This window comes from Grammomys surdaster, unplaced genomic scaffold (assembly GCF_004785775.1).
Source record: "Grammomys surdaster isolate TR1022 unplaced genomic scaffold, NIH_TR_1.0 136, whole genome shotgun sequence".
In the NCBI taxonomy this organism is placed as follows: domain Eukaryota; kingdom Metazoa; phylum Chordata; class Mammalia; order Rodentia; family Muridae; genus Grammomys; species Grammomys surdaster.
In genome coordinates this window covers 7,473,962-7,497,438 of record NW_021604594.1, presented here as the reverse complement: position 1 = coordinate 7,497,438, position 23,477 = coordinate 7,473,962, and the positions used below count along the sequence as shown (strand labels likewise).

Sequence of the window (23,477 nt, the reverse complement as noted above, 5' to 3'; positions counted from 1 at the left end):
CTGAGCATTCTACTGTACAGTTTATTTTTAATCATGGTGAACCATAATAAAAGGGTTCAAATAGTGATGAATTTTCTGGTAGCCATTAATATGAAAAACCTTCACAAGCTAATCTTATTAGAACATTCTACTTTGGCTCCCTAGAACTACATTTAAGCATTTGTTAACCAATATTAGCAGTACTCAATTATTTTAAATTACTCTCCTGAGCAGAGTTAATATACAATCAAATGTGTAACTATAGATTAACAAGTAATGAGGTGATAGAGAATTAGTAGAAAGCATTTGGAACTAATTTGTATGCATTTTGGATAATATTTAATGACTAATAAGACAAGACTCATAGAACTCCTAAGTTACAAAAGCCATGGAAACACAGTATGATATTTCAAACAATAGTCACCATACTTTGAAGGTTTCAAGACCATTCTTAGTTGAAATGAACTAAAGCCAGACTGCACTAGCTCCCGGGGCCAGAGGCTCTTTGCTGACTTCCATATTCTACTTATTCTGTTGATGCATGTTTCCTAAGCTCACACCATCTTCTCCTTAATTTTCTTCTTCTTCTGTTTATCCTCAGTGAACCACATAAACGGTTGCCCTTTCCATGGAATTCTCTAAGATCCCCTACTAAGAATTGTTTACTTCCTTAGAGACCAAAGTTAGTTCTGTGAGAAAAAGGCCAATAAGACATGTCTGTGTACACACAGCAAACAATGTCATAGGGACAAAGAAGGGATAACCACAGCTCTACACGGAGTAAGTACAGAAAAACTTTCCAGCAGGTGACATCTGGTCTGTCCTTTTCTAGGCTGAGAGCAAACGGAGGTCTTGGATGGAAGAAACTGGTGCAAAAGCAAAGTGGGGAGTTACTGGCATCAGGGAGAATGCATGCTGTTGGTGTGAATGACATTCAGATTCTTCAGCTGGCTGGCAAGGAGGAGTCTGGAAAGATCGTTGTACTGGGATAAGGCTGCGTGTAATGTTTCACCTTGCTTTCCATTGTAGCCAACAGAATCAAGACACAGTCTCATTAGTTGAATGTAGCCAATAGTGAGCAAGTGATGACGGCTGAGACTGGTAAACAACTGAGCAAACTGGGAGAAAGGTATGCAGAAACCTCTGTGATGTCTCAATAGATACAAGGACGTGTGGCCTTTCAAACAGAAAAGGCAAGGGGGACGGAAGTTTCCCAACAATGCATGTCAACCTTCTCCAAGCCCCAGTTTCCTTGACCTGTAAATGGATAATACTAGGTAACTAAGACACAGAATCATAGGAACACAATGAAATCAGGAATTAAACGCCTGAGGCACAAAGTAAGTGCTCACTGAGAGACAGACTAGAGAAGATACTGAACTCAGTGATGACTAAAATGTCCAATAAAGCTCTTAATAGAAAGTTGGCTGACCAGAGAGATGATTCTGTGGTTAAGATCACTGGCTACTTTTCCAAAGGACCCAAGTTCAATTCCCAGCACCCATGTGGCCAGTTCACAACTGTTTGTAATTCAGCTCCAAGTGATTTGACACTCTTACATAGGCATACATTCAGGCAAAACACAAATGCACATTAAAAATTAAAATTAATAAATAATTTTTTAAAAAGTTGGGACAGTATTCAAACTGCCGTGCTTTAATGGCTGTACAATTAAAAAAATACAGTAAATATCACTGTACTGAAACATAGTAAATTTTATGTTAATAAAGCATACCTCGATAATTTTCATAAACACCAAAGGAGAGTATCCAGCTGGGTTACCTCAAGCAGGATGAGGAATGAAAACACACCAGTTGACTTTCTCATGATAGGTATTTCATAAGAGATGCTTAATGCCAAGAAGAGGTGACACATGGCAGGGCCAACAAGGGAGGGAACTGAATTGCATTTGGAGGAATTCTATGGAGGATGAACAGTTAGAGGAATGTCACCTTCCCATCCCAAGGGTTTATAATGAAGGGCAGGAAAGTGATAGTGGGGCAGAGAGCCAGATCTCAAAGGAAATAGACAGCACAGGGAGAGACTTACTGATCAGGGCTCGGTAGGACTATACCACTTTCCAGGAGCCATGGGGGAGATAAGTGAATATACATCAGTAAGCTGGGAAGTAGAAGGAAGTCCAGAGAGTGAGCCTCAATGGTCTCTTTGTCTCCTACAGTATCTGAAGTCCAAAGACATCAGCTGAGATTTGAGAATGGAATAAGATGCTTGTGAACACCAAGCAATATAAGCCAATGGTGGCCCAATAGAGATACCGACTCATAAATTAGTAACCGTGGCAATCATTCCATTGTCTGTTTTTGTGCCTGGAAGCTTTGACAAAGAAGCTGAGTAGACAGGGTGTTGGACTGACCGAGTGTTGGAAGTTGGCAGGGTTCATATGTGGTAGAGGGCAGGGAGTTGGTTCAGAGAGGTAATGGGAATGAGTAATCAAGAGTTGCTGAGTTAGAAAAAGGAAGGCCAGGAGTACAGGGGGTGACAGATGGGAAGGGTGCAGGATTGTGATGGAAAGTTCTATCAGGTAGGAAAGGAGATTGAGTGGAAGTGGGAACACTGAAGGACATGTGGTGTCTTAGGGAGTGTTGTTTATAAAGCTCCATTTCTTGGATCCAAATGCTAGTGTGGGACCTGGAAGGAGATGCTTAACATGGTACCAGGTAGGTACCATTTGGGGCATAATGATGCAGAAATAAAGCATTGCTTATAGCTGCTCTAACATCAAGACTTCAAGTTAGGTTAGTATGGCGCTCTGTTAAAGACTGCTGGTAGGAAGAGAGGATGGGGGTATTAGGAAGGTAGAGGTGGGAAACTAGAAACCAAGCATGCTACCTAACTTTAGCTGTACTCCCGAGAGGGTCTTGATCCCATCAACAATAGTGCCCATAACCCTTCACAGAAGAGTTATCCGCACCCATATAGGGTTTTCTGGAGCGAGAATTAAGTGAGGAGCAACTCCAGACTTTTGTATGACTGATACCACCCTTAAGAAGCTTTTCTTCTGAGAAGTGCGATCTTCATCCACTTGAGGGAATAGGAGAGATTACTCTAACCATGTCAAAATGAAGCTTGAGAAAAATCCTGGAGTAAGATTTAAGGCATCTGGGTATCAAGCAAGATAGATTCAAGAATGAGTCAATCCCCTCTGTCTTCTTGTTCTGTTCATTTTAAATGCACAATACTCTGGTGCTAGAGCAATGGCTCAGCAGTCAAGAGGACATAGCGCTCTTACAGAGGATCTCAGTCCGATGTCCATTACCCACATCGGGCAGCTCACAACTTCCTGTAACCCCAGATCCACAGAGTACTGACAGCCTCCTCGTGCTTCTGTGGGTACCACACTCACATCCACCCCATACTCACATACATATTTGTTAATAACAACAACAACAACAATAATAAAGATTTTTAAACAAAAACTACTACTCTTAGTATTCAAAGGGATCTATGGTCTAAATGATGAATATTTTCATATTTTTCTTTATTTAAGATAGGTATAAGGATGTATAGCATGCTATAATAAACTATACATACCTATTTATATTTTTCTGGATAAAATTACTTACTCTGAGGTTTGGGGTGGTGCCTTGAAGAGTAAAGGGTATATAAGTAAATACAGGCACTGGCAGAGACACAAACTTGGGTGGAGTTTCTATACTCATAGAAAGCAGAAAGACGGACAGAGGCCATGCTGCTGAAGCAGGTCAGCATTGCACCATACCTCCTCGGATGACTTTCGAAATGCCATGGAAGTCTGCAGGACTCGTGACCTGTAGCTGATGCTTCGACCAAGCACGTTTAATTCTGCTTCTAGCCATTTCACTTTAAGAGGAAGCAATACCACTTCATTGAGTTCAAGTTCATTTTTCTCTGTCATGATTTTTGCAGCTGCTTCTAATGCATGTGCCGTCTCCTATGAAAGCAAAGCACAAGGGGTCAGATGCTGACAGGGGAATTGTGAACATTCACATTCCATTACCCTTTGGCTCATCCATCTATTACGGATATTAATTGAACTTGTACTGAGAATTTCCTCCATCAAAGAAAGGTATAACTTTCAGAATTCCAAAAAGGAAGGGAAAAAGGCACTTGAAACTGACAAAACATCCCCAGCCCTTCCTTGGCTCTGTCCAGGTGCTTAAGGTAGAGGCACAATGCTCTGGGGACATAGAGAATCAAGACCCAGTAAACACGTTACAGCTCCAGAGGTGTGTTGTGCTAGGACTCTGAGCTCTTCAGTCCACTGAAGAATGCTTGAATGCTTCTAGCAAGTCTAGCTGACAATGCTTGCACTCTCAGCTCCAGTTTTTGGCGTTTCTCTGCCTCTTGCCTTCACGGACTTTCCTTAGCTACCCTGGGATGCTGCCATTGGTGTTGCTGTGTAGGCCTTAGCTCCAGGCATCAGGCTCTCAGCTCCTGGGAACCCTCTGAAACTCTTCAGTTCTGCTACTGCTGTTGCCTCTGCCACCCATGTTGGAAGCCCCAGGAGTCTTACCTGCCCATTATACAATTCAGTTCAGTCTGCTCTACCCAAGATACAAACCTCAGGTAAACTAAGATAGCATTCAGGAGAGGAACTTCTTGTGTCCTACTGTTGCAAAACAGAGGGATATCACGAAGGAAAGGAACTCCCCAGACTCCCAATAGCAACAAACAACCTGCTTGTGCCAGGAGAGGAGGGACATGGCATGCTGGTGCTTAGATTTTGATTCTGTCTTTCAGTGACAGCCTGGATATGTAGGCCTTCCTGTTCTACCAGCCACAAGCTTTATATAAGCACCAGTCACAAGCCTCTTGTCAGTTCAGCCTCTCGAGCTTTGTGTTAAGGCTGAGTCCTACTCTTCCTCCTAGACCTGGGTGAGTACAGCTGTTGCTAGACTCAGAGCCGATGGGTGGTCAGGTGGGAAAGGAGTCCTTTTGGGGGAGCTCTGGGCAAGGCCATTAGGAGGGCATGGCTCACGTGAGGTTTACTGATGATGATACAGACTGGAGCAGTGTCTAGAGCAGTAGTTCATGACCTTCCCAATGCTGAGACCCTTTTATACAGCTTCTAATGTTGTGGTGACCCCAACCATAAAATTATTCTTGTTGCTACTTCATAACTGTAATTTTGCTACTGTTACAAATTGTAATGTGATCTGATATGCAGGATATCTGCTAAGCAATTCCCCAATAGGGTTTTGACCCACAAGTTGAGATCCCTGATCTAGAGCGAGGCCTCCAGAAGCAAAAGCCTGTGGCCTCAGCCACAGTCCTGATTGCTGTACTCCTCGTAGCCAAGTCTAGTTTCTTTAAGACATCCTTGAAGTGCTCAAAGCCAAGATTCCACTATGACAGTTTAGCCAGTAGCCAGTAAGAGAGATTATTAAGCTAACAGCTCCATTCAAGGTAATGAGACACAAAGAAGAGTCTGACAGCTGTCAATCAGAAGCTCAAACTGGCCCCGTCCCCAATAGTTTAGCTTATTTGTGGGGAAAGTAAACATTAAAAGGTGCTTTAAAGACCTGTCACAGCATTAGCATTCTTAACAGTATTTAGTAGTGCTTAACTCCTGGTTAATTGCCCTTAGGGAGAGCTGGTCTTTCTGATCTCCTTTAATCCTTTACCCGCATGTCTATTCCAATGGTATATAAACAAAATTATTATTGCCGGTCATATAAAAATGCAGCATATATAATTATGTGCAACACACAATGCTTCCTAATTAACTACATTACTGGTTCATATATTTGCTATACACCAGTTTTATTGTCGGAGTATTCTTCTACACATATGAAAAATGTCCTGTAAGAGAGGAGACCTGCTCGTGCTGGCAGCAGCTTCATACATGGTGTTTACGTTTCTCTACGGCATCAAGGAATGATGTCTAGCGACTGCCTATGTCTGTGTAAGTGCACACTGTGATGTTCACACAACAGCAGCCAAGTCATGTAACAGCACGCTTCTCGGAAGCATCTTCATCACTAAATGATACATGACTAAGAGCCGCTGAAAGAGAATCCCTGTAAAACTTCCTGAGAACAAGGGAGGAATCGAGCAGAATTAAGATGTTGGTGCTCTCATTTGCAGCACAAGGGAAACCTTCCCCGGTTGTGTTTAATATGCTTTCCAGGAACCCCACTGACTGCACTGAGTCACAATTTGCCAGCCCTGCTTTGTGACAACACACTGCAGAATAAAAGAGGAGCATGGGATTTCTCCCCCTGAGTTCTCTCTCATGCTTCTAAAATTTAAAAGGAGAATGCCTTCAGACAAGGCCTAAGCATTTAAAATGAAGATGTTCCTAAATCCTATTCTAATAATAAGGAAAGAAAAAAAAACCAGTGTGCCTATCTGCAGTGAGGGGACTATTTTGAGTGAGGGTCTTCTGTGGAAACCAGGAGAAACAGGGCTTTTCTTGCTGATTTGGGGGGGGGCGGTGGAGGCACTCACTTTAAATTCCATGGGGGCAGGCAGACAGTGTAGATTTGGAACCTCTAGTGCAGAGGTGCTCAACCTGTGTGGCACAACCCCGTTGTGGGGGGTATCACCTAACAGATACCCTGCATATCAGACATTTACATTATGTTTCATAACAGCAAGATTACAGTTTTATGGTTTGGGGTCACCACAACATGAGGAACAGTGTTAAAGGTCACAGCCTTAGGAAGGGTGAGAAGCACCGCTCTAGCTGGAGTCACTGAATTCAAAGCCGAGCCACAATTAGGGGCAGGGCATTCATTGTCTGAATATAGAGGGTGAAACAAGTTTCCATTTGCCTCCTTACAGATTGCAGTGACGAATGTTGTTTCTGGAAATTCTGTGTGACTTTATTGTGAAATTCTTGTAAAAAATCACAAACAGTCTTAGAGGAGTGCTTTCCTGCCTAGTCTGGCACCTTGAAAGAGTTGCTAACACCTGAGTCTGTTCTCAGGCAGAGAACCAATGCCAGCTAAGTACCTAAAATACACAGTTGCAATAAATATGCTAATAAATGGACACAAAAAATATACATAACTTAAACACATTTAACAGTGCATGTGGTTTCCATGTTGTTATCTGTATTAACTTACAAGTGCAGCTCTTGAGGGAGCTGGGATTAAGCTCCATATCTTTGGAAATTGTTTTAAAATAATTACTTACAACATTATGGTCTTAGAAATAACTTTCATTTACCTTGACTCGGTTATCCAATTCCAGATATTTATTTAAAATCTTCTCTGATTCATAAGGGCTGGAACTGACATTCAATGTGGTAGCAAGAACCGGCCTAATTTCCTGAATTGACATTTCCACCTTGGGGAATAGAGAATATATTGTAGTCTTAATAATATATACTTATGTAAAGTAGTGTACATAAAAGGAAATATTGTTCCATACATCACCATTGCATTTTAAATGTCTTTCATTTTGTGTAAAATTGCTTTACATTTTGAAGAATATCATATTTTGATAATGCCAATCTTCATATGATGCCATACTGGTAAGCTATGAATACATTCTTTCATTAACAGCAATGACTACAAGTTATCATCCCTACATACCCATGAAGAGCTTTTCTATATTGCCTACAGAGAGATGATGATAACACACTTGCTAACATATAAGCAGAGATAAATTCATCTATATATTGAATGAGACCAGTTTGCTGGCACAAGTATGCAAGCATTCCAACTCGAGGTGTTAGACTACCCTACGGGCAGTTATACTTAAGGCTGAGGAGCTCTGGAACATGCTCTGTCCAGGTGATAGTGAAAACAGGGACCTACTTGAATCATTTCCCTGATCAATCAGGGAATTGTGATTTGATCTTTGGTTCACAAGAACCAGTGGCTAAGGTGACCCTGGGAAGGGCTTCATTCCACTCGAGTTATTTCCTTCATCCCTTGCTTTCTGTAGCATGCACACCCTCCACAGCTAAGTCGGCAATAAGATAAGAAGCAGCCATTGTTTAACTTCTTGCTGTGTTTTCCACAATCACTGAATTAGCTTGATTCTCAAGTGGTAGGGAAAGCAACACCACAGCTGCTCCTGTGCTCAAACTCTCCCTGGACCCAGGTAGTGAGATACAGCTCACAGTCACAAGCTACCGAGTCAATTAGCAGAGGAGAGGCAACCTAATAGGGATGGCATCTAATGCCAGGTCCCATGAAGTCTGTTAACTCTGCTCCTATATGTTCAAGTATATAAGTAGGTTGCATCGAATAAAAAGATGGCTGAACATTTGAGACCCAGTGTCTTCAGCACGGTTCACTACCACGATGTCTTCAGTGGACAGGAAGTAAAATGCTTCCATAGAAAGCTACTGATCTCTCTGCAGAGAGGACTTTTCCCGTGAGTGCTTTTGTGGATGACTGTGGATGACTGTGTCTCTTGCACTGGTTTTGTTCAACCAATATGGTGACGACACCAGATTTTTTTCCAAGAACAACAAACCCCAAAATTGTTGATAATTATTTGGCTGTCTGAAGTCCTTCTGTTCAATTGTGCCATTATGATGACAGCTAGCATGTGACTTTGGTCAGAGTCATACAAACCAGCCCCCTCTTTCAGTGTATGTCTGATGTGGATAACACAGAACTATGGAGAACACATAACTTTGTATATATACATTCAGGACTGGAATGGAAGACAACATTAGACATTTATTGTTGGCAACCTGGAGCTCATGTAATTGCTGAACAACAGTGAATTACAACTGTTCATCCAATTATAAGACCTACTATGTAATATAGAGGAAGTCTAAGGAAACACACCCCACCCTCCCAAAGTGCTTACAGTTGGCACACCATTCATGAACACCAAATAAAATGTCTATATTTTATTTTATGAAAGTACCTTCTTTAGGTAGTCATCCACTGATGTTGCTAATTGCTGTTTCTTAAGGGCAAATTCCTTGTGCGCGGTACACTGTTCAGTGAGACAATCCACTTTCTTCTGAATGCATCCCATCATCTCATGGATTCCTGTCACCCGAGAGCTGAATGGAACAAGCCGGTGGTTAGTTCACTTGACCTTGACTTAGAATCCCCGACAAGAGGACACATCTGAAAACAGATCTCTCCTTTCATGGGCAGTCTGAGTTGGTACAAGCTACAAGCTACTGCTTTTGGATAATGGAAGCTATCATACTGGTACAGCAGGCAGCAAAGACAGAGTATGTTCCTTTGTTTTAAATCTGTCAGTCCTATGGGAAGGATGAATTATGGCTTCTGCAGCAGGTCTACTCTTTTCTAAAGGTTTACTTTTTAATATTTCTCTAAGATACTTTGAGAATCTTATGGTAAAAGGCACAGTATGTTTACCAAGTTTTCCTGGGGGTATCATTTAAAAGCTTCATTTATTTCAAGATGCTCTTTGAATAGGAATGTGAATCAGCCAATTAACAAAGCATTTGCTAACCCAACAGGGTAAAATATTTATATATTTTATTCTCAGTGGTTATGAATGCTCAAGGCTATATTCACTAGATAAATGCCTAGTTATCACTAGCAATTAGGTATCAAATATGCTTGTCCATATTTCGTCTTCACATTTTCATTTTTATAACCGTTTTGACCTCATGAGATGAAGGTGACATGGGGGTTCATAAAGGGATGGGACTTTCAAACCAGCTTTGAGTTGGACTCCAAGTGCTCCCATTTGCAGAAAGAGTCACAGGCTTCCTAACCATCTCCAAGATTTCACAATGCAAGAAGGATAGTGTGGGCGGAGTGAACACAGCACCTTGCCTACTATCTTAGAAATCTAAGTCTTTAATTTCCCTTCATCCATTTTCCTTCAACTACTAGCAAAAGTTAGCATGATAACTCTTTAATTATCCTGAGAGTTATTTTAGTTTCTTTCTTCTTCTTTCTTTTAAGATCTTGGAGCTAGGTACAGATTTCAGGAATTTGACCTCAAATAATTAATTTATGAGTCAGTCAGTAAAAATAAATTAGTAATGAAATGAAGACAAGATAAAAAAGACCTGGGGGTACAGTAATGTCACTAGGATGGCTGTAAAGATGTTTCCAAAGAGAGTCACACTTGGATGTGCCTGGGGTACATCAAGGGTCCCAGACAAGAATAATTGTGAAATATGACATGAAGCCACTATGAGAAATATTGTCCCTGGTATACAATGTTCCAGGCACATTTAGAGCAATTAGTCTTATAGCTCAGTACTTACAATCAGTGAAGAAAGTAATAAAAACACCAGGAGACTTTTAGAACCTATTCTTAATGAATATTGAATATTCAGAATATTGAAATCTAGAATGAGAAAGATAACGTGACTGTGTAGCACCATGGGAAAGGCTCAGAGGAAAGGGTAATGGCAGGGACTGGCAGACATGGAAAGAAAAGGAATGGTGGGAAGCGGCAGGAAACACCATGGCAACTTGCAAGTTATGGCTAACATTTGTAATATAGAATTTGTAAAAAGAGCTGTGCCAGCCAGGGTGAAGGATGTTCTCTTCTACTTCTGAGTCGCCTGCGGCTCCTCACCCCCAACCCCAGCATGCATCCTGCATCCATTACAGTTAGACATTTGCTTACTGATCACACTTAGAATAGACACCTCCAAGAAGGAAACTGGAAGACAACTACAAATTTTGAATGGCCTCCTCCCTGGGTGGCAGCAGCTGTCCGTCAAAAGTCTAGCAAAGAAAGACACTATTCGCACTACTCTTTGGTTCCCAGCCAGCTTTGTGTATGTGTGCATGTGTGTATGCATGTGTGTGTGCATGTGTGTGTGCATGTTTGCGTGGTATGTGTGTGTGTGCATGTTTGTGTGTGTATGTGTTTGTCTGCATGGGTGTGTGCATGTTTATATGTGTGCTTATCTGCATGTGTGTGTTGTAAGGTGTATGCACACATGTGGAGGCTGGAAGTCAACACTGAGTGTCTTCCTCAATTGCTCTTCACTGTATTTTATTTTATTTTATTTTATTTTATTTTATTTTATTTTATTTTATTTCCTTTCACTAACCTGCTTAGTCATGGAATGGCAGAAGCAAGATTTGAGCCTGAGTATCTGATCTTACAGTCAATTCTTTTTCCCCCAATCTTCTTGCACTTTTTCTGAGTATGGAACAATGCATAAAGCATAGTGAAGTATTTTTCTCCTAGTGTTCTTTTATTGGCTGCTGCTGACTTGCATTCAAATAGATAGACCTGGTTGTCAAGTTCTTTTGAAATTAGTTGTTTTCTCTAGATAAAAGCTATGTCTGCATGTAGTCTGGAAAATGGCCACTAGAGGGTTGTAATACCTTGTTCAAATTGCCTATCTTTGAAGGTCCTTCCGGCACAGAGAACACAAAATAAGAAAACAAAACCAAAAACCAAGCATTTCTTCAGTAAAAATATCATCTTTGCAAAAACTGCAATTTTAATTTTGACAAATCAATGCCAATAAAATAGGCTCTGTCTGCTGTTTCTGATTTTGTTTTTCAATCACCTAGGAGATTTGTTTCTTATCAGGCACTGTATCTACTGTGCCACAAATTCTTTAAGGGTAAGGGCTGGTGTCCTACTTACTCCTATAATCCTTGTAGCTTGAGCACATGGTCTTATAATAATGGAAGGTTAATACATTTTTTAAAAAGTTCGAGACAGAGTCTCAGCTCTCTGAGCCTGGCCTCAATCTTTCCATGTAGCCTGGGGACCTGGAACTCTTAATCTTCCTATGTCTATCTCCTGAGTTCTGAGATTACAGACACACACTGACACAGTTGTTTTACGGGATGCTGGAGATCATACTTTCTAGGCAAGTACTCTACCAACTGAACTACACCTCTAGACCAATTCATGTCATTTTAAAGTTCATTAAAATATTGTCTGGTGAACATTTAATGAAAAAGAACACATAAATTTAAGGAATGAGAAAAATATATATGTACAACAGTGAGATAACCATTATGTTAGCAACCAACCACTTTCTGACTGGGGAGGTCATAGACTCTAGGGGGAGAACCTACCTGTTGTTTTGTTAAAGGGATGGTGTCAAGCTACATTCTAAGTACTTACATACTTATGTTTAAACTCATAGATTAGTGCTTCTCAGAGTCTCTTCCTTTTGCAGTGGGCAGTAGTTTATGTAAAAATTCATAAGTGGTCAAAATACAAAGAAGAAGCAACTGTGGAAAGACTTGTATGGATACCACCAGCCCGTCTGGCTCAAGGAATATAGATGGGGCATAGAGAAGGTAAGAGACAGAGGGTGGAGAGGGTGCTATAAAGCAGCTCTTTAGGGCCTGACATAGCTGTTGCACTCATAAACTCTATGTTGCTATATTCACCTGCATACAAGCTACATAAGAATCCCTGACATTATTAATGATATGGTTATGCTTGCAGACAAGAATCTAGCATGGCTGTCCTCTGAGAGGTTCCACCCAGCAGCTGACTCAGACAGATGCAGAGACCCACAGACAAACATTGAATGGATCTTGGGGACTCTTATAGAAGAGTTAGGGGAAGGATTGGGGGCTCCAAGGGGATAAGAACTCCACAGGAAGATTGACAGAGTCAACTAACCTGGACCCTTGGGGGATCTTAGAGACTGAACCATGAACTAAGAGCCTACATGGGCTGGACCTAGGTTTCCCCACACATACGCAGCAGAGGTACAGCCTGGTCTCCATGTGGATCCCAAACTGGAGCAGGGGCTGGGGAGTGCTATTCCAAATCCCAAAAGCTGTTGCCTGTTTGTGGGATACATTCTTCTAGCTGGGCTGCTTTGTCTGACATCAGTGGAGAATGGGCCTAGCCTCACAGAGACTTGATGTGCCACAGTGGAGGGATACCTAGGAGGTCTCTACCCTCTCAGAGGAGAATGGGGGAGGGATTATGGAAATGGGGACAGGGAAGGGAGGCAATGATTTGGATATAAAGTGAATAAATAAATCGGGGGAAAAAGATTTGGTCATCACTATTTTTTCATGGACGGGATAGAGGCTTATGAGGCCTCACCTCCCACTGAGGGATTATGGGTAGTTATGGGGTTTGGGGGAAGGTATTATCATTTCTTCAGTGGTACAGCCTTTGATAAATGGCCCATGGTTTTGGTAATAACTCCCTACTAATGCTCATGCAAGCAGCCATAATTATATTCAGTAGGTCACAAAAAGTCAAAGTAGGAGAGAGACTCATGGGGAAAAGGAGTTTCAGTTAGGGAATAAGGAAGACAGAGAGACAGTAATGAGGGGAAAAATTATCAAAATTCAATATACAACATATGAAATTCTCAAAAAAATACAAACTTTTTTTTTTAAAAAAAGGAAAACATAAGATATTCTGAAATCAGAATTTCTTAACTTTCACAGTAATAGTACCCCATGGCCTGTGGATAAATGGTTGCACTTTAGGCCACTTGCAGACATTTTAGGCCATCAGAGAAGCCTGGTTTCTTCTTTGTTGTGCTGGCACTTATAGCTGGGTTTAAGCAATCTTAACACAAATGGTTTGGTTCAATGTGCACGTCTCTCCTCTAACAAAGCTTTATGAGGACACTCTGAGTCACCTTGCTCCCATGAGAATTACTGTCCACCCCGTCCCTCTCCTGTCTGCAACATACACTCACTCCTTGGCTGGAGAAATTGTCAACTGCCCTGCTTACCCAAGCCAATCCCATTTTTCTTCTCTCTCAGTCCTCAAAACATTGTCTCCCTCTGATTGGATGCTATTCCCATTTCTCATTCCCAGTAGGAATATAATGATAGTACCTGGCCCATTCCTAACACCAGGGCTTCCCATGAGGCCTCTCCCCTTCCCCTGCTTTAGGTTTCCTTAATGAAACTCTGATCTGTAGATTACAAGCAGCCCAGATGTCATCGTTCTTCATTTAGAACCTTCCATGCTGATTCCAGACTCTTATTTTCAATCCCTTAAGACATGGATAGCATACATACTGGCAACGTTCTCCAGGTCCTTAAATAGTAAATGACCTGAACAAAGGATAAGCTATGATTTGCTAATTTTCTAACCATTCTCACATGAGTTGAAGATAAATGAAAAGAATGTTATCGTTCACAAGGAACAAGTGTGATTACATTACAGCCGCACTCAACTAATGGTGGAATGCAGATTGATGGTGACTTAAAGAAATCTGACTGAAGCCAACCACAGCGCCCTGTTACTCAATTCCCATTTGAAAGCACACGGCCCGTGTGCATCTGCTGGGGAAGAGAAAAAGATGACCAGTGGGCTAATGATCTGTGACTCTGGATTGAACTGGAAACATTGATTGACCTTTGGATTTTCTCCGTGAGGAAGGATTTGTTGGTGCCTGTCAGCAGGGTGAGCATGAGGCACGTCAGTCATTATTCCTAATGTTGACTTTGGCAGTCCAGTATCACAGATGCTCAGATGTGTCAGATCGAGAAGTCTTCTTCAGACATTTGTTAGAAGCTCCATCACGGGGGCATTTAATCCTGTGTTCATTAAGTCAACTGAAGGGAAGAAGGGGATAAATGGGCTTTTTTTTTTCTTCAGAAAGGAAAGACATATTGACTTTTGCTTCCCAAATAAACTGTTCTGTTTACTGTAGGGAAGCAGTCACCCTATCTTTGCATCTGTCGCAAGCAGAGGCTGGGGGAGGGGAGCAAATCCCAAAGTTAATGCATTCTAATGATTCATGCCGGAGCATGGCAAGTTGCTTTCAACCCTTTCATAAATTACTATTGGCAGCCCATCTGGATTAGGAGCTGAACCAGATGGTGAGCACTTGACAGCTTACTCTGTCTCAGCAGAAGGGATCAGCTGACCAGAATTTTCTTCCGTTTATGGCAAATGACACTTGGAAGATGGGGGAGGGGAGAGATACTCCTTGCTTTAGCTTGCTGCTCCTTTTAACAGAGACCTGAACAGTGTCCTTTCTTGTTTGTGACAGTCTTCATTTTGGAGGAGACAAGAACTATGTCTCCTTTTTATCTTTGCTTTGAAAAAGTGCTGCCTGTACTGCAAATGTTAAAAGTGTGCTCGTTTTTGCTGATTTGTATATATTTCGATACTTTCTCTCCAAAAAACCATATAATACACATATGCACACACATTTTGTAGATATGTAATAATAAATACTTAGAAAATAAGAAAGAAGTAAGCGAGGCTGAAGTCACAGGCTCCTGAGGTTTGGTGCTAATGGAGGAAGGATTCATCATTATACGATCGTGGAGATCAACATATGTGTCCTGTGAGAATAATGTCATAGCTGGGATTCTATAGGAACTCAGACATGGAGTTCTCTTTATTAAAGGAAACTTAAAAACATGATCGCCAACAGCCAAGTGACGCTGATCTGACTACAGAAGCCTGAGTCTGGACTGGAGGTGCTGAGAATCCTGGAAGATGATATTACAAAATCCGTAAGAACCAAGAAGCAAGGAGGAGAGAGCAAAGCAGCCAAATGCTAAGATCCAATCCCATTCCACCAGGTGAAAGTGTAACCATTTTCCAGATGCTGGCCCCTCAGCCCGCAGCAGAGAAAAGCACTCCAGCTCAAATGAAGGAGGTGACCTGAAGATAAACACACCTGACGCCAAGAGAGGCAAAGGGGAAACCAACCCTCAAAATGACCGAGCAAGAGACCCAGTAACACACAAGCCCCAACACATACATGAAGAGCTGTTGGCAGTCAGTGGCTTCTGAGAGATGGAGGATATGGTTTCCTCAAGAATAAGCCCCCTTGTGGTTTATCCAGTCCCAAGTGGTCAGCCACTTGTACTGTGTACATATGTGAACATATGGCATATGAACATACATGTGAACAACACTGAACGAAGTCACTAGGTTGGTTGTTTATATGTATGAATGTCTGTCTATCTGTATGTGTACATATATATGTGCATATATGTATATATACATGTGACAATAATAATTATAGAAGAAGAGATCATGAACTTAAAAGCAGTGGTGGGGAGCATGGGAGGAACATGGGGTGGACATGATGCAGATAAAGAACTCATGCAAGAAATTCTCAAAAAAAATTAAAGGAAAAAGCAAAAAATACTCAGAAACAAAACAAAACGCGATCCAAAAATAATTAAATAGGAATATCAGTTACTACCACTCAGAAAGATCAATGGATGAAAACAAAGGCAAACATAACAAGAGAGAAAGGCAGCTAGAGGGAGCCATGAAGGACAGTCTGCCAGGCAGACTGACAGACTCCCACAGCCTTCCTACATCAAGTGCCGAAGGGGGAAACACCGAATCATATGAAACGATATTCAAAAGGATGATGCCTGAAATTTCTTATGCGATAGGCTTCGACAAAATGGCACCCCAAGAGCTAAAAGGGTAAAAGCACATATTTGAGATCATTTGAAAGTATATAGCTAATTGTTATGTATCTCCTTCCAGTAAGTTTCCTTTCTGTGTTTCCCTCACCCAGAGCACATAGTTAATATTAGGCCATGCATTCAATTTGGGGGTCTGTGTTTACCTCCTTACAACTCTATGGTTACACGGCCTTCACAAAATTCACTTTGATGTTTATACTGCCCCGTGATATGCCCGCTCTTACACTGGCCAAACATTTTCTACTTAAGAGAAATGCAGGGGTTATCTTCAGGTTGGCTTTACTCTGACCAGTAGCAGTATGGTGAGTACCCTATTCATATGTGTGTCTACATACATCCTCTCCTTGAAAGGTCAGAGACCTTGCCCTGCCATGATTGAGGAAGGGTTCTCTTAGCTCAGGGGATTCAGGCAACTTCACATCATCATCATCATCATGATGGAAATTTGCATTAGAGTGACTAACTTGTAGGTGTTTTTTGAAAAATAAATTGATAGATACTCCGTTAATGCAGTCTAAGCTTTGTGATACATTCTAGACTAGGAGTTTCAGAATGAAGGGGGGGGCAGGGGAAGCCATCAGCCTTAACAGTGCTTGCTAAGTGTTAGCAGGTTGAGATGGCAATGCTGCTGTTTACTCAACATCTGAGAGAACAGCTTATTATCGACACAAAGATATTTGAACAGCAGCTAAGTTTAAACTCTCATAAGAACTTAACTTTGTAATTTCCCAAATTTCAGTATCTGACATTCACCACCTAAATATATCATCAGACTCCATTAAGGCATTGCCTTTGTTTTCCATTTAAGGCTAAAACAATGCATTTTTACCATGATGTGCTTTTCTCTGATGTCATGCCTGCTCCTGAATAGTTCAAGTTACCACCGATGTAAATATCCACAAAGGAAGATGAGCGTTTCCTTCAGTGGTTTAACTCTCTAGACAGTATCATCCAGTGATGGAGGTGATACAGGACAGCAGGAAGGACTAAGGGATGATCCAGAGTAGCCAAGTCAGAAGAGAACCAAAGGGATGAATGTGAGAAGGGGGAAGGGATACAAAGTATTACATAACATAGTAGGTGCTTGTTCTGGTCATCTCCACTTGAAGATGCACCCTCTTCCCCGAGGTTCCCTCCAATTCCACTAACTTCGCTCTGCCTACTTACTCTGTTTTCAGTTCAGAGTTATGTCTCCCTTTTCTGAAGTACTGTGCACCATAGCCTCTGACCCCATGGGTTCTGTTTCCTAGAGTACATGCATGCAATGTGTACCTTCCTGACTAGATGCCAGTAGGTTCTTATAATTCTGAGACACATTTATGTGTCTTTGTCTAGCCTTGAGGTCACAGCCATTTTGTGCATGCTCGATACATTTTTAAACAAACCAAAGAAAACTACAGAGAAAGTGGAGCCCAAGCTAAAGCTAGACAGAGATGAAATTCTCCTTGAGCATCCTAGAATGAAAGAGAATCCATGGCCATGAAGCAACCAGGCTCCTTGTGATCAATGAAAGTTGGATCACAAGAGAAGAGAGACCAATAGTTAGCAATCTAACAGAACAATTCAGACAAGCAATCCAGTCCTTCACCTCCTATAGCTGAGGGACACATACCGCAGCAAGTTCTTGGACTTCTCTGTACCCCAAGTTCTATTCTGCAAAACAGGGACAATGATGGATCAGGTACACAATACGTGATCATTAAATCCATCAAGTACTTCATAAAGCATAGTGTGTTCTGTGGTGGTGAATGAGCTTGACCACATAGTTCTCTCAGCTCTTGCCATGTTTCATGATCTCCACTCTAGTCTACTTCTCCTTCAGCGACACTGTCCTTTCTGAGGCAACACTGCTGCTCTCTGCCAGGTCCACTTAGCTCTCAGGGATTTGCATGGGTTCTCTTCTTAGCCAATCCTTCCTTGACCCCAGAGTCTGAGACAGTCCCTGCCACACAGTCGCTTTATATCATATGTCCTGGTACAAAGGGGCATCTCACTTATAGACTGACGTGCTGGTTGGCTCTTCCCACCAGAATACAAACAGCATGAGGACAGAAGTGGCATTAGATGCTTGGGACCACCTCCTTTACAAAAAACATTGAATGTGGTTTCGGAATGAAGAAATGAATGAATGGCCTAAACTCTGCCCAAGGTTCGTTATCTTCTGTAGTAACAAATAAGGTGGCGGTAGCCAATATAAATGAAAACTGGGGGAGAAGAAGCATAATCTTGATTAACTCAGTTTTTCCCTATTCCAGGAAATAGAAATTTTAAAGAATTTATATGAAAGAAGTCACATGTATTGGGTCAAAGCAGATGACACTTAAAGTTACACAGAAGCAAAATATCCAACTAAGATGTAACTGACACATTTAACTTCACCATGAAAAGACGGAGTGAAACGTGACACCATCTTTCATGCAGGGATAGACATTGTGCTAATAGATGCTTACATATAACTCCTAAGTGAATTTTAACAAACTAGAAAGGGAAATGAATAGTTCATGAGGTAGCCTGGCCCTGCTGTGTGTTTTATGCTTTGAGCTCTGAAGTAGGAGCAGCACGTAGAGAAAGAGACAGAGACCCCTAGCTCCCAGACATCGCTGTCACCTAAGCTTCAGACTGAGCCCTTCCATTCACCCCAGCTTCGTATGGCATAAGACCAAACACTGTGTGCTTGCAGGCCACCTTTCATTAAGAATGATGTCAATCAAAGCTTAGGAGTAGGTGAGGGGGACCAGAAGCTGAGGGTTCTCAGACTTGCTGTGTGTCTAAGCTTGGCTGTTAACACATTCTATTATAAATAACTTGTGTTATAACTGCATGCAAAGCAACACACAAAAAGATCATAATGCAGTGTCTCTTGGCCATATGACAGATGTTTCCATCTAAAAAGATTTTAAAAAAATAAAACCACTCAATGATCCAGAATTATCATTAGACTGCAGGTTAGCTTTAGAAGAGTCAGGGAACCATGAACATCACCACTGTTCATTCTTTAAGGCTGCTCGGATCAAACATATTTGATTCCAGGATACGAAAACAGTGTGAGTCTGTCCCTAGGATGGTATTCTTTACAGAACAGCAGTGACAAACATCTCAGATATATCCAGTTTATCTCAGATAAATATTGACAGGTTCAAGTGAAACTCAGAAAAAATGGCTAACTGATGTGCCTATTAAGATACCAAAGTGCATGCTGGCCTCAGGGCACACTCAGTACCTGTGGCTCCTCTCAGTTCTTCTCACACTGCTCTCTACCCTAAACGTCCCATGGGCTTCCCTTCTCCAGCATCTGGTCCTATCTAAGCCTATCATTTTACCCATGTGTTCTCTTGCTTCTCTCTCTCCATCTTCTTAGTTCTCTCTCTCTTCTCTCCATTCCATTCTCTCTCTCTCTCTAGCCTCTCATGGTCTGGTTCAATTTCCTGATCCTGTTTAATCTGCTGCTTTCTCTCCCTGCTGTGCACTCTTCCAGATGCCTATGGCTGTAATCTTCCTCATATCTACAATAAAAAAACCTCCTCAACCTAACCTTGGAGCGATCAGTTCTTCATTTCATCCAAATGTAAACTTGAGTGTTTTTTTCCCTCTATTATAAACAGTAAAAAGTTAAATAACAGGGCCTCTGAAATTTCTACCTGCCGATATTCCAATTCTAAATCCTGCCTTTGATATACGATGAAGAATACTTATCTTTTGTAATTTAACCCGACCTTCCTGTCTAATTCAAATGCATACCACTATTGCAATTACCCTGCGGCAGTCCATTTGAAACAGTCATGTGGCTCTTAGTATTTTGCTTTGAAATCCCTTTGTACAGATTTTTTAAAACTAAAGTAATTATGTATTGGGTGTTTTTTTTTTATGTGCAAGGAATGGTGTTGTGTTATTTAATGGAAAATGTTAGATGGGAATTTCCATTTTACAGAGGAGGAAAGAGACTCAAAGAGTTAACTTTAAAAGCCACACCATTATCTGGGCACTAAGTAAAATCTTAGGTTTCTGATCCATGCCATTTTGGAAGCATCTGCTAACATTGTTTTGTGGTATGGCTGGCATCTCAAAGCCTAGGAACACTGTGATACTCCATGTAGACGTTTTATATCTTCAAATGTCTGTTGGTTGTCGTTGCCATGACTACCCTACCTTCATCCCAGAGTGGCTGTGGCCACAAAGTTCCTCCTTGAAAAACTTCCTTCTTTCTCTGGGAACCCAGGTATATAGAGATGGACCAGATGGAGAAAGGGAGCAAGTCCCAGATAGGATGGATGGAGTTGAGGTCAGTAGCCATTTGTCCTCTGGTTTGCAACTGAGCTTTGGTTTCTAATAGGTTTCTATTTTGCATCCACTTTCTGAGTCAAAACTATGCTTTGCTGAGAGACAGTTTCTCTTTACCTTCAGTCCCTCCTTCAAAACGAAAGTGACACTGATCTGTAAAACTGCCAAATCTCATGGCAAGACAGGATCTTGGTACTGTTATAAAGCAAGCTTACATTTCTGAGCTGTGGACAGTAACACACTCTAATTCTCTTTAATATCAAGCTAGTTGTCTGTTAATTTAATTTTCTTGCAATGGTTCTAATTGTCAGGTTTTTCTATTAGACCCAAACTGCCTTCTAAAAATGGGGGGAATATAAAAATCAAGACTAGGAAAATGAGAGAGACAGAAGAATTGAACTGGATGAGTAAATAAATATGCAAGCCATACTAAAAACAAAAGGGAAGGAGGGAGAGGAGGAGGGAGAGAAGGAGGAGGGAGAGAAGGAGGGAGAGGAGGAAGAGGAGAGGAGGAGGAGGAAGATGAAGTAAAAGCAAAGCATGTCAATCAAAAATTTAAATACCAAAATTAAAGTATTTCAGACCAGAACAAGCCAGATAAAATTTACCAGTGAAAATCTGTGACCAGCTTTCTGACTCTAGGAATGAAGCATGAACCTGAACCAGAAAATTCAGTGTCTGAGTGAGAAGCAGGAGTTAAACTTGCCACTGGCCCTCAAGTGATTGGGAAAAGACAAATGTGTGACCCGGAGAAGGGAAGCAAAACCACAAGGACTGTGATGGTACCAGCTTCCTGTCTGGGGGAAGTTTCTAGATCAGAGCTCAGAGAAGCAAGATCCAAGAGCGCAGAGCTCTTACTGAATTAACCACCAACCAAAGAGCAAGCATAGACTGGACATAGTTGGGGCCCTTCACTCCCAACGCGCACGCATGCGCGCGCGCGCGCGCACACGCACGCACACACACACACACACACACACACACACACACACATATGTAGCAGAACAGCTCAGTCTTCATGTGGGTCCTCCAACAACCGGAGCAGGGGCTGTCCCTGAATTTGTTGTCTGCCTGTAAAGACTGGATATGCTGTGGGGAAGACAAATATACCCAGAAGGGGCGGGGCTCCTCCTTCTCAGAGGAGAAGGGAAGGGGGAAATGGGGGCCGGGAACTTCAAGAGAGGAAAATTGGGAGGAACAGGTGCTGGTATTAGAATGTAAAGTGAATAAATTAATTATTTAAAAAGAAGTCAGGATCAGTCTTCAGAGGAACTCAGCACCTAGGATTTGTGGGATTGAATACCAGGCAGGAAGGAACAACCCAAACCAGAACTCCAGAGGTCAGGAGAAGGGGATCTTTGGCCTTGTTTTATTTGCTCACACATGAGGAATCTCCCTAAAACCAGAGAGAATTGCACAAGGAAAGAGTAGCCTGACCAGGAAAATAACATTGGCCAAGACTGTGAGACCCAACTTTAATGGCCCCAGCCCTACTCTAGTCATCACATGACCCACACGAACATACAATTGTCTCTTGTATCTTACAGTCTCTGCATGGCTCAAGACATTTACAAGGAATAAACATGGATCATGAGGAGAAATGAAGGAATCAGCTTCTACAGGCATACTTGGGCCTAGATGCTGCATGCCTGGGCTCCAGTCTGATGGAAAATAGCCTTATCCGGATTTGGTTCAACACCTAACTCAAGACACCAAGCACCTACAGTTGTCTTTGGTAGTTATGCCCCTGTGGAAAATGGTTTGCCCTTGTCGTGGCCTCCAGTTTTTGGCTCCTGCTGGGAGACCTTGGATTATTTCTAATCTCAGTTTTGCATGGTCCCATAGCAACCATTTAATCCCCAAATCCAATGCCTCTGTACAGGTCAGGAAAGAAAATTCCCATGCCTAGGCTTCCACATTTGCTATTTAGAACACATCTGAAAGAGCAGACCAGGAGGCTAAAAGGAAATGAAACCGTGTTTACCACATTCCACCTACTCCGTTCCTCAAATTGTGTTTTTGAGTTTCAAGGATATTGTAGACAGGAAAAAGGAGAGCTGGGGTCTAACCTCTCTGGACGAATCTATTTCATCTCTTCAAATGGAAGTGCTGCCTTCATTTCTTCCTGGTTGATACCTGTTCCAAGAACTATACCACCTCCCTGTCTTCAAATTCCCACACTTCCCAAAGGCATCCTTTCTCTTCTTCTTGCCCATTTCTGCCCTCGCCCAGCCAGTTCTCAGCTCACCCTAAGGCACACACTGAACATGCTCACTGAGGACCCTCCTAGCACATTCCCCAAGAACATGGAAACTGGAGCCTGTGCCTAGGATTCAAAAGCTGCATCTGTCACAAACTGACTCTGTGATCCTGTTCGTAAGTTACTTGAAACACTGTAACACAGTGTCCTTGTCTGTGGAAGGAAAACATTCCTAGTGTTTCATAGAGTCACTCTGTGGATTAAATGAGATAATGTCCCTAAAGCCCTTGGCACGGTGCCTGGCACATAGCAGGCTCTCACTCAATGTGAGCTTTGGTTATTAATAGTTACCTTTTATTTGCGGTTTTGGTATCAAGGTGAAAAAGAAATGACAATTCTGGTAGGTTCTTTTTGTTTTGTTCCTAGAAAGGGAAAAATGTAGCAACAGAGAAGGCTCGTCAACTGAGGGGGTGAAGAGCAGGAAGCTGGAGAAGCAGAGCTCCTCCCTGGTTAGTGTTTCCCTCCCTCTCTTCAGACAAACACAGAGACAAAGCTTTAGCATCTTTAAGTCCTCAGGCTTGGACTATGGCTTCACTCCTGGGTGAGCAATGCTGTGTTCAGAATCACCGTTGAACATAATTCAATAGAACCTTTTAAGCCACATCATAATGCAGCCAGACATCAGAAGCAGAAAAATAAATAAATAAATAAATAAAAGTCTTCATGCAACTTTTTTTTTTTTT

General features: G+C 41.8%; 1 protein-coding gene across 1 annotated transcript in view; it reads right to left on the bottom strand.

The window, feature by feature from the left end:
• Positions 1-23,477, bottom strand: part of Ccdc141 (coiled-coil domain containing 141) — a 167,767-nt gene that overhangs the window by 34,447 nt on the left and 109,843 nt on the right. The window contains exons 9-11 of the mRNA XM_028763033.1: positions 8,815-8,956; positions 7,153-7,272; positions 3,719-3,910 (exon numbers count right to left, since the gene is read on the bottom strand). Coding sequence (XP_028618866.1) covers positions 3,719-3,910; positions 7,153-7,272; positions 8,815-8,956 — 454 coding nt within the window. The remainder of the gene's footprint in view (positions 1-3,718; positions 3,911-7,152; positions 7,273-8,814; positions 8,957-23,477) is intronic.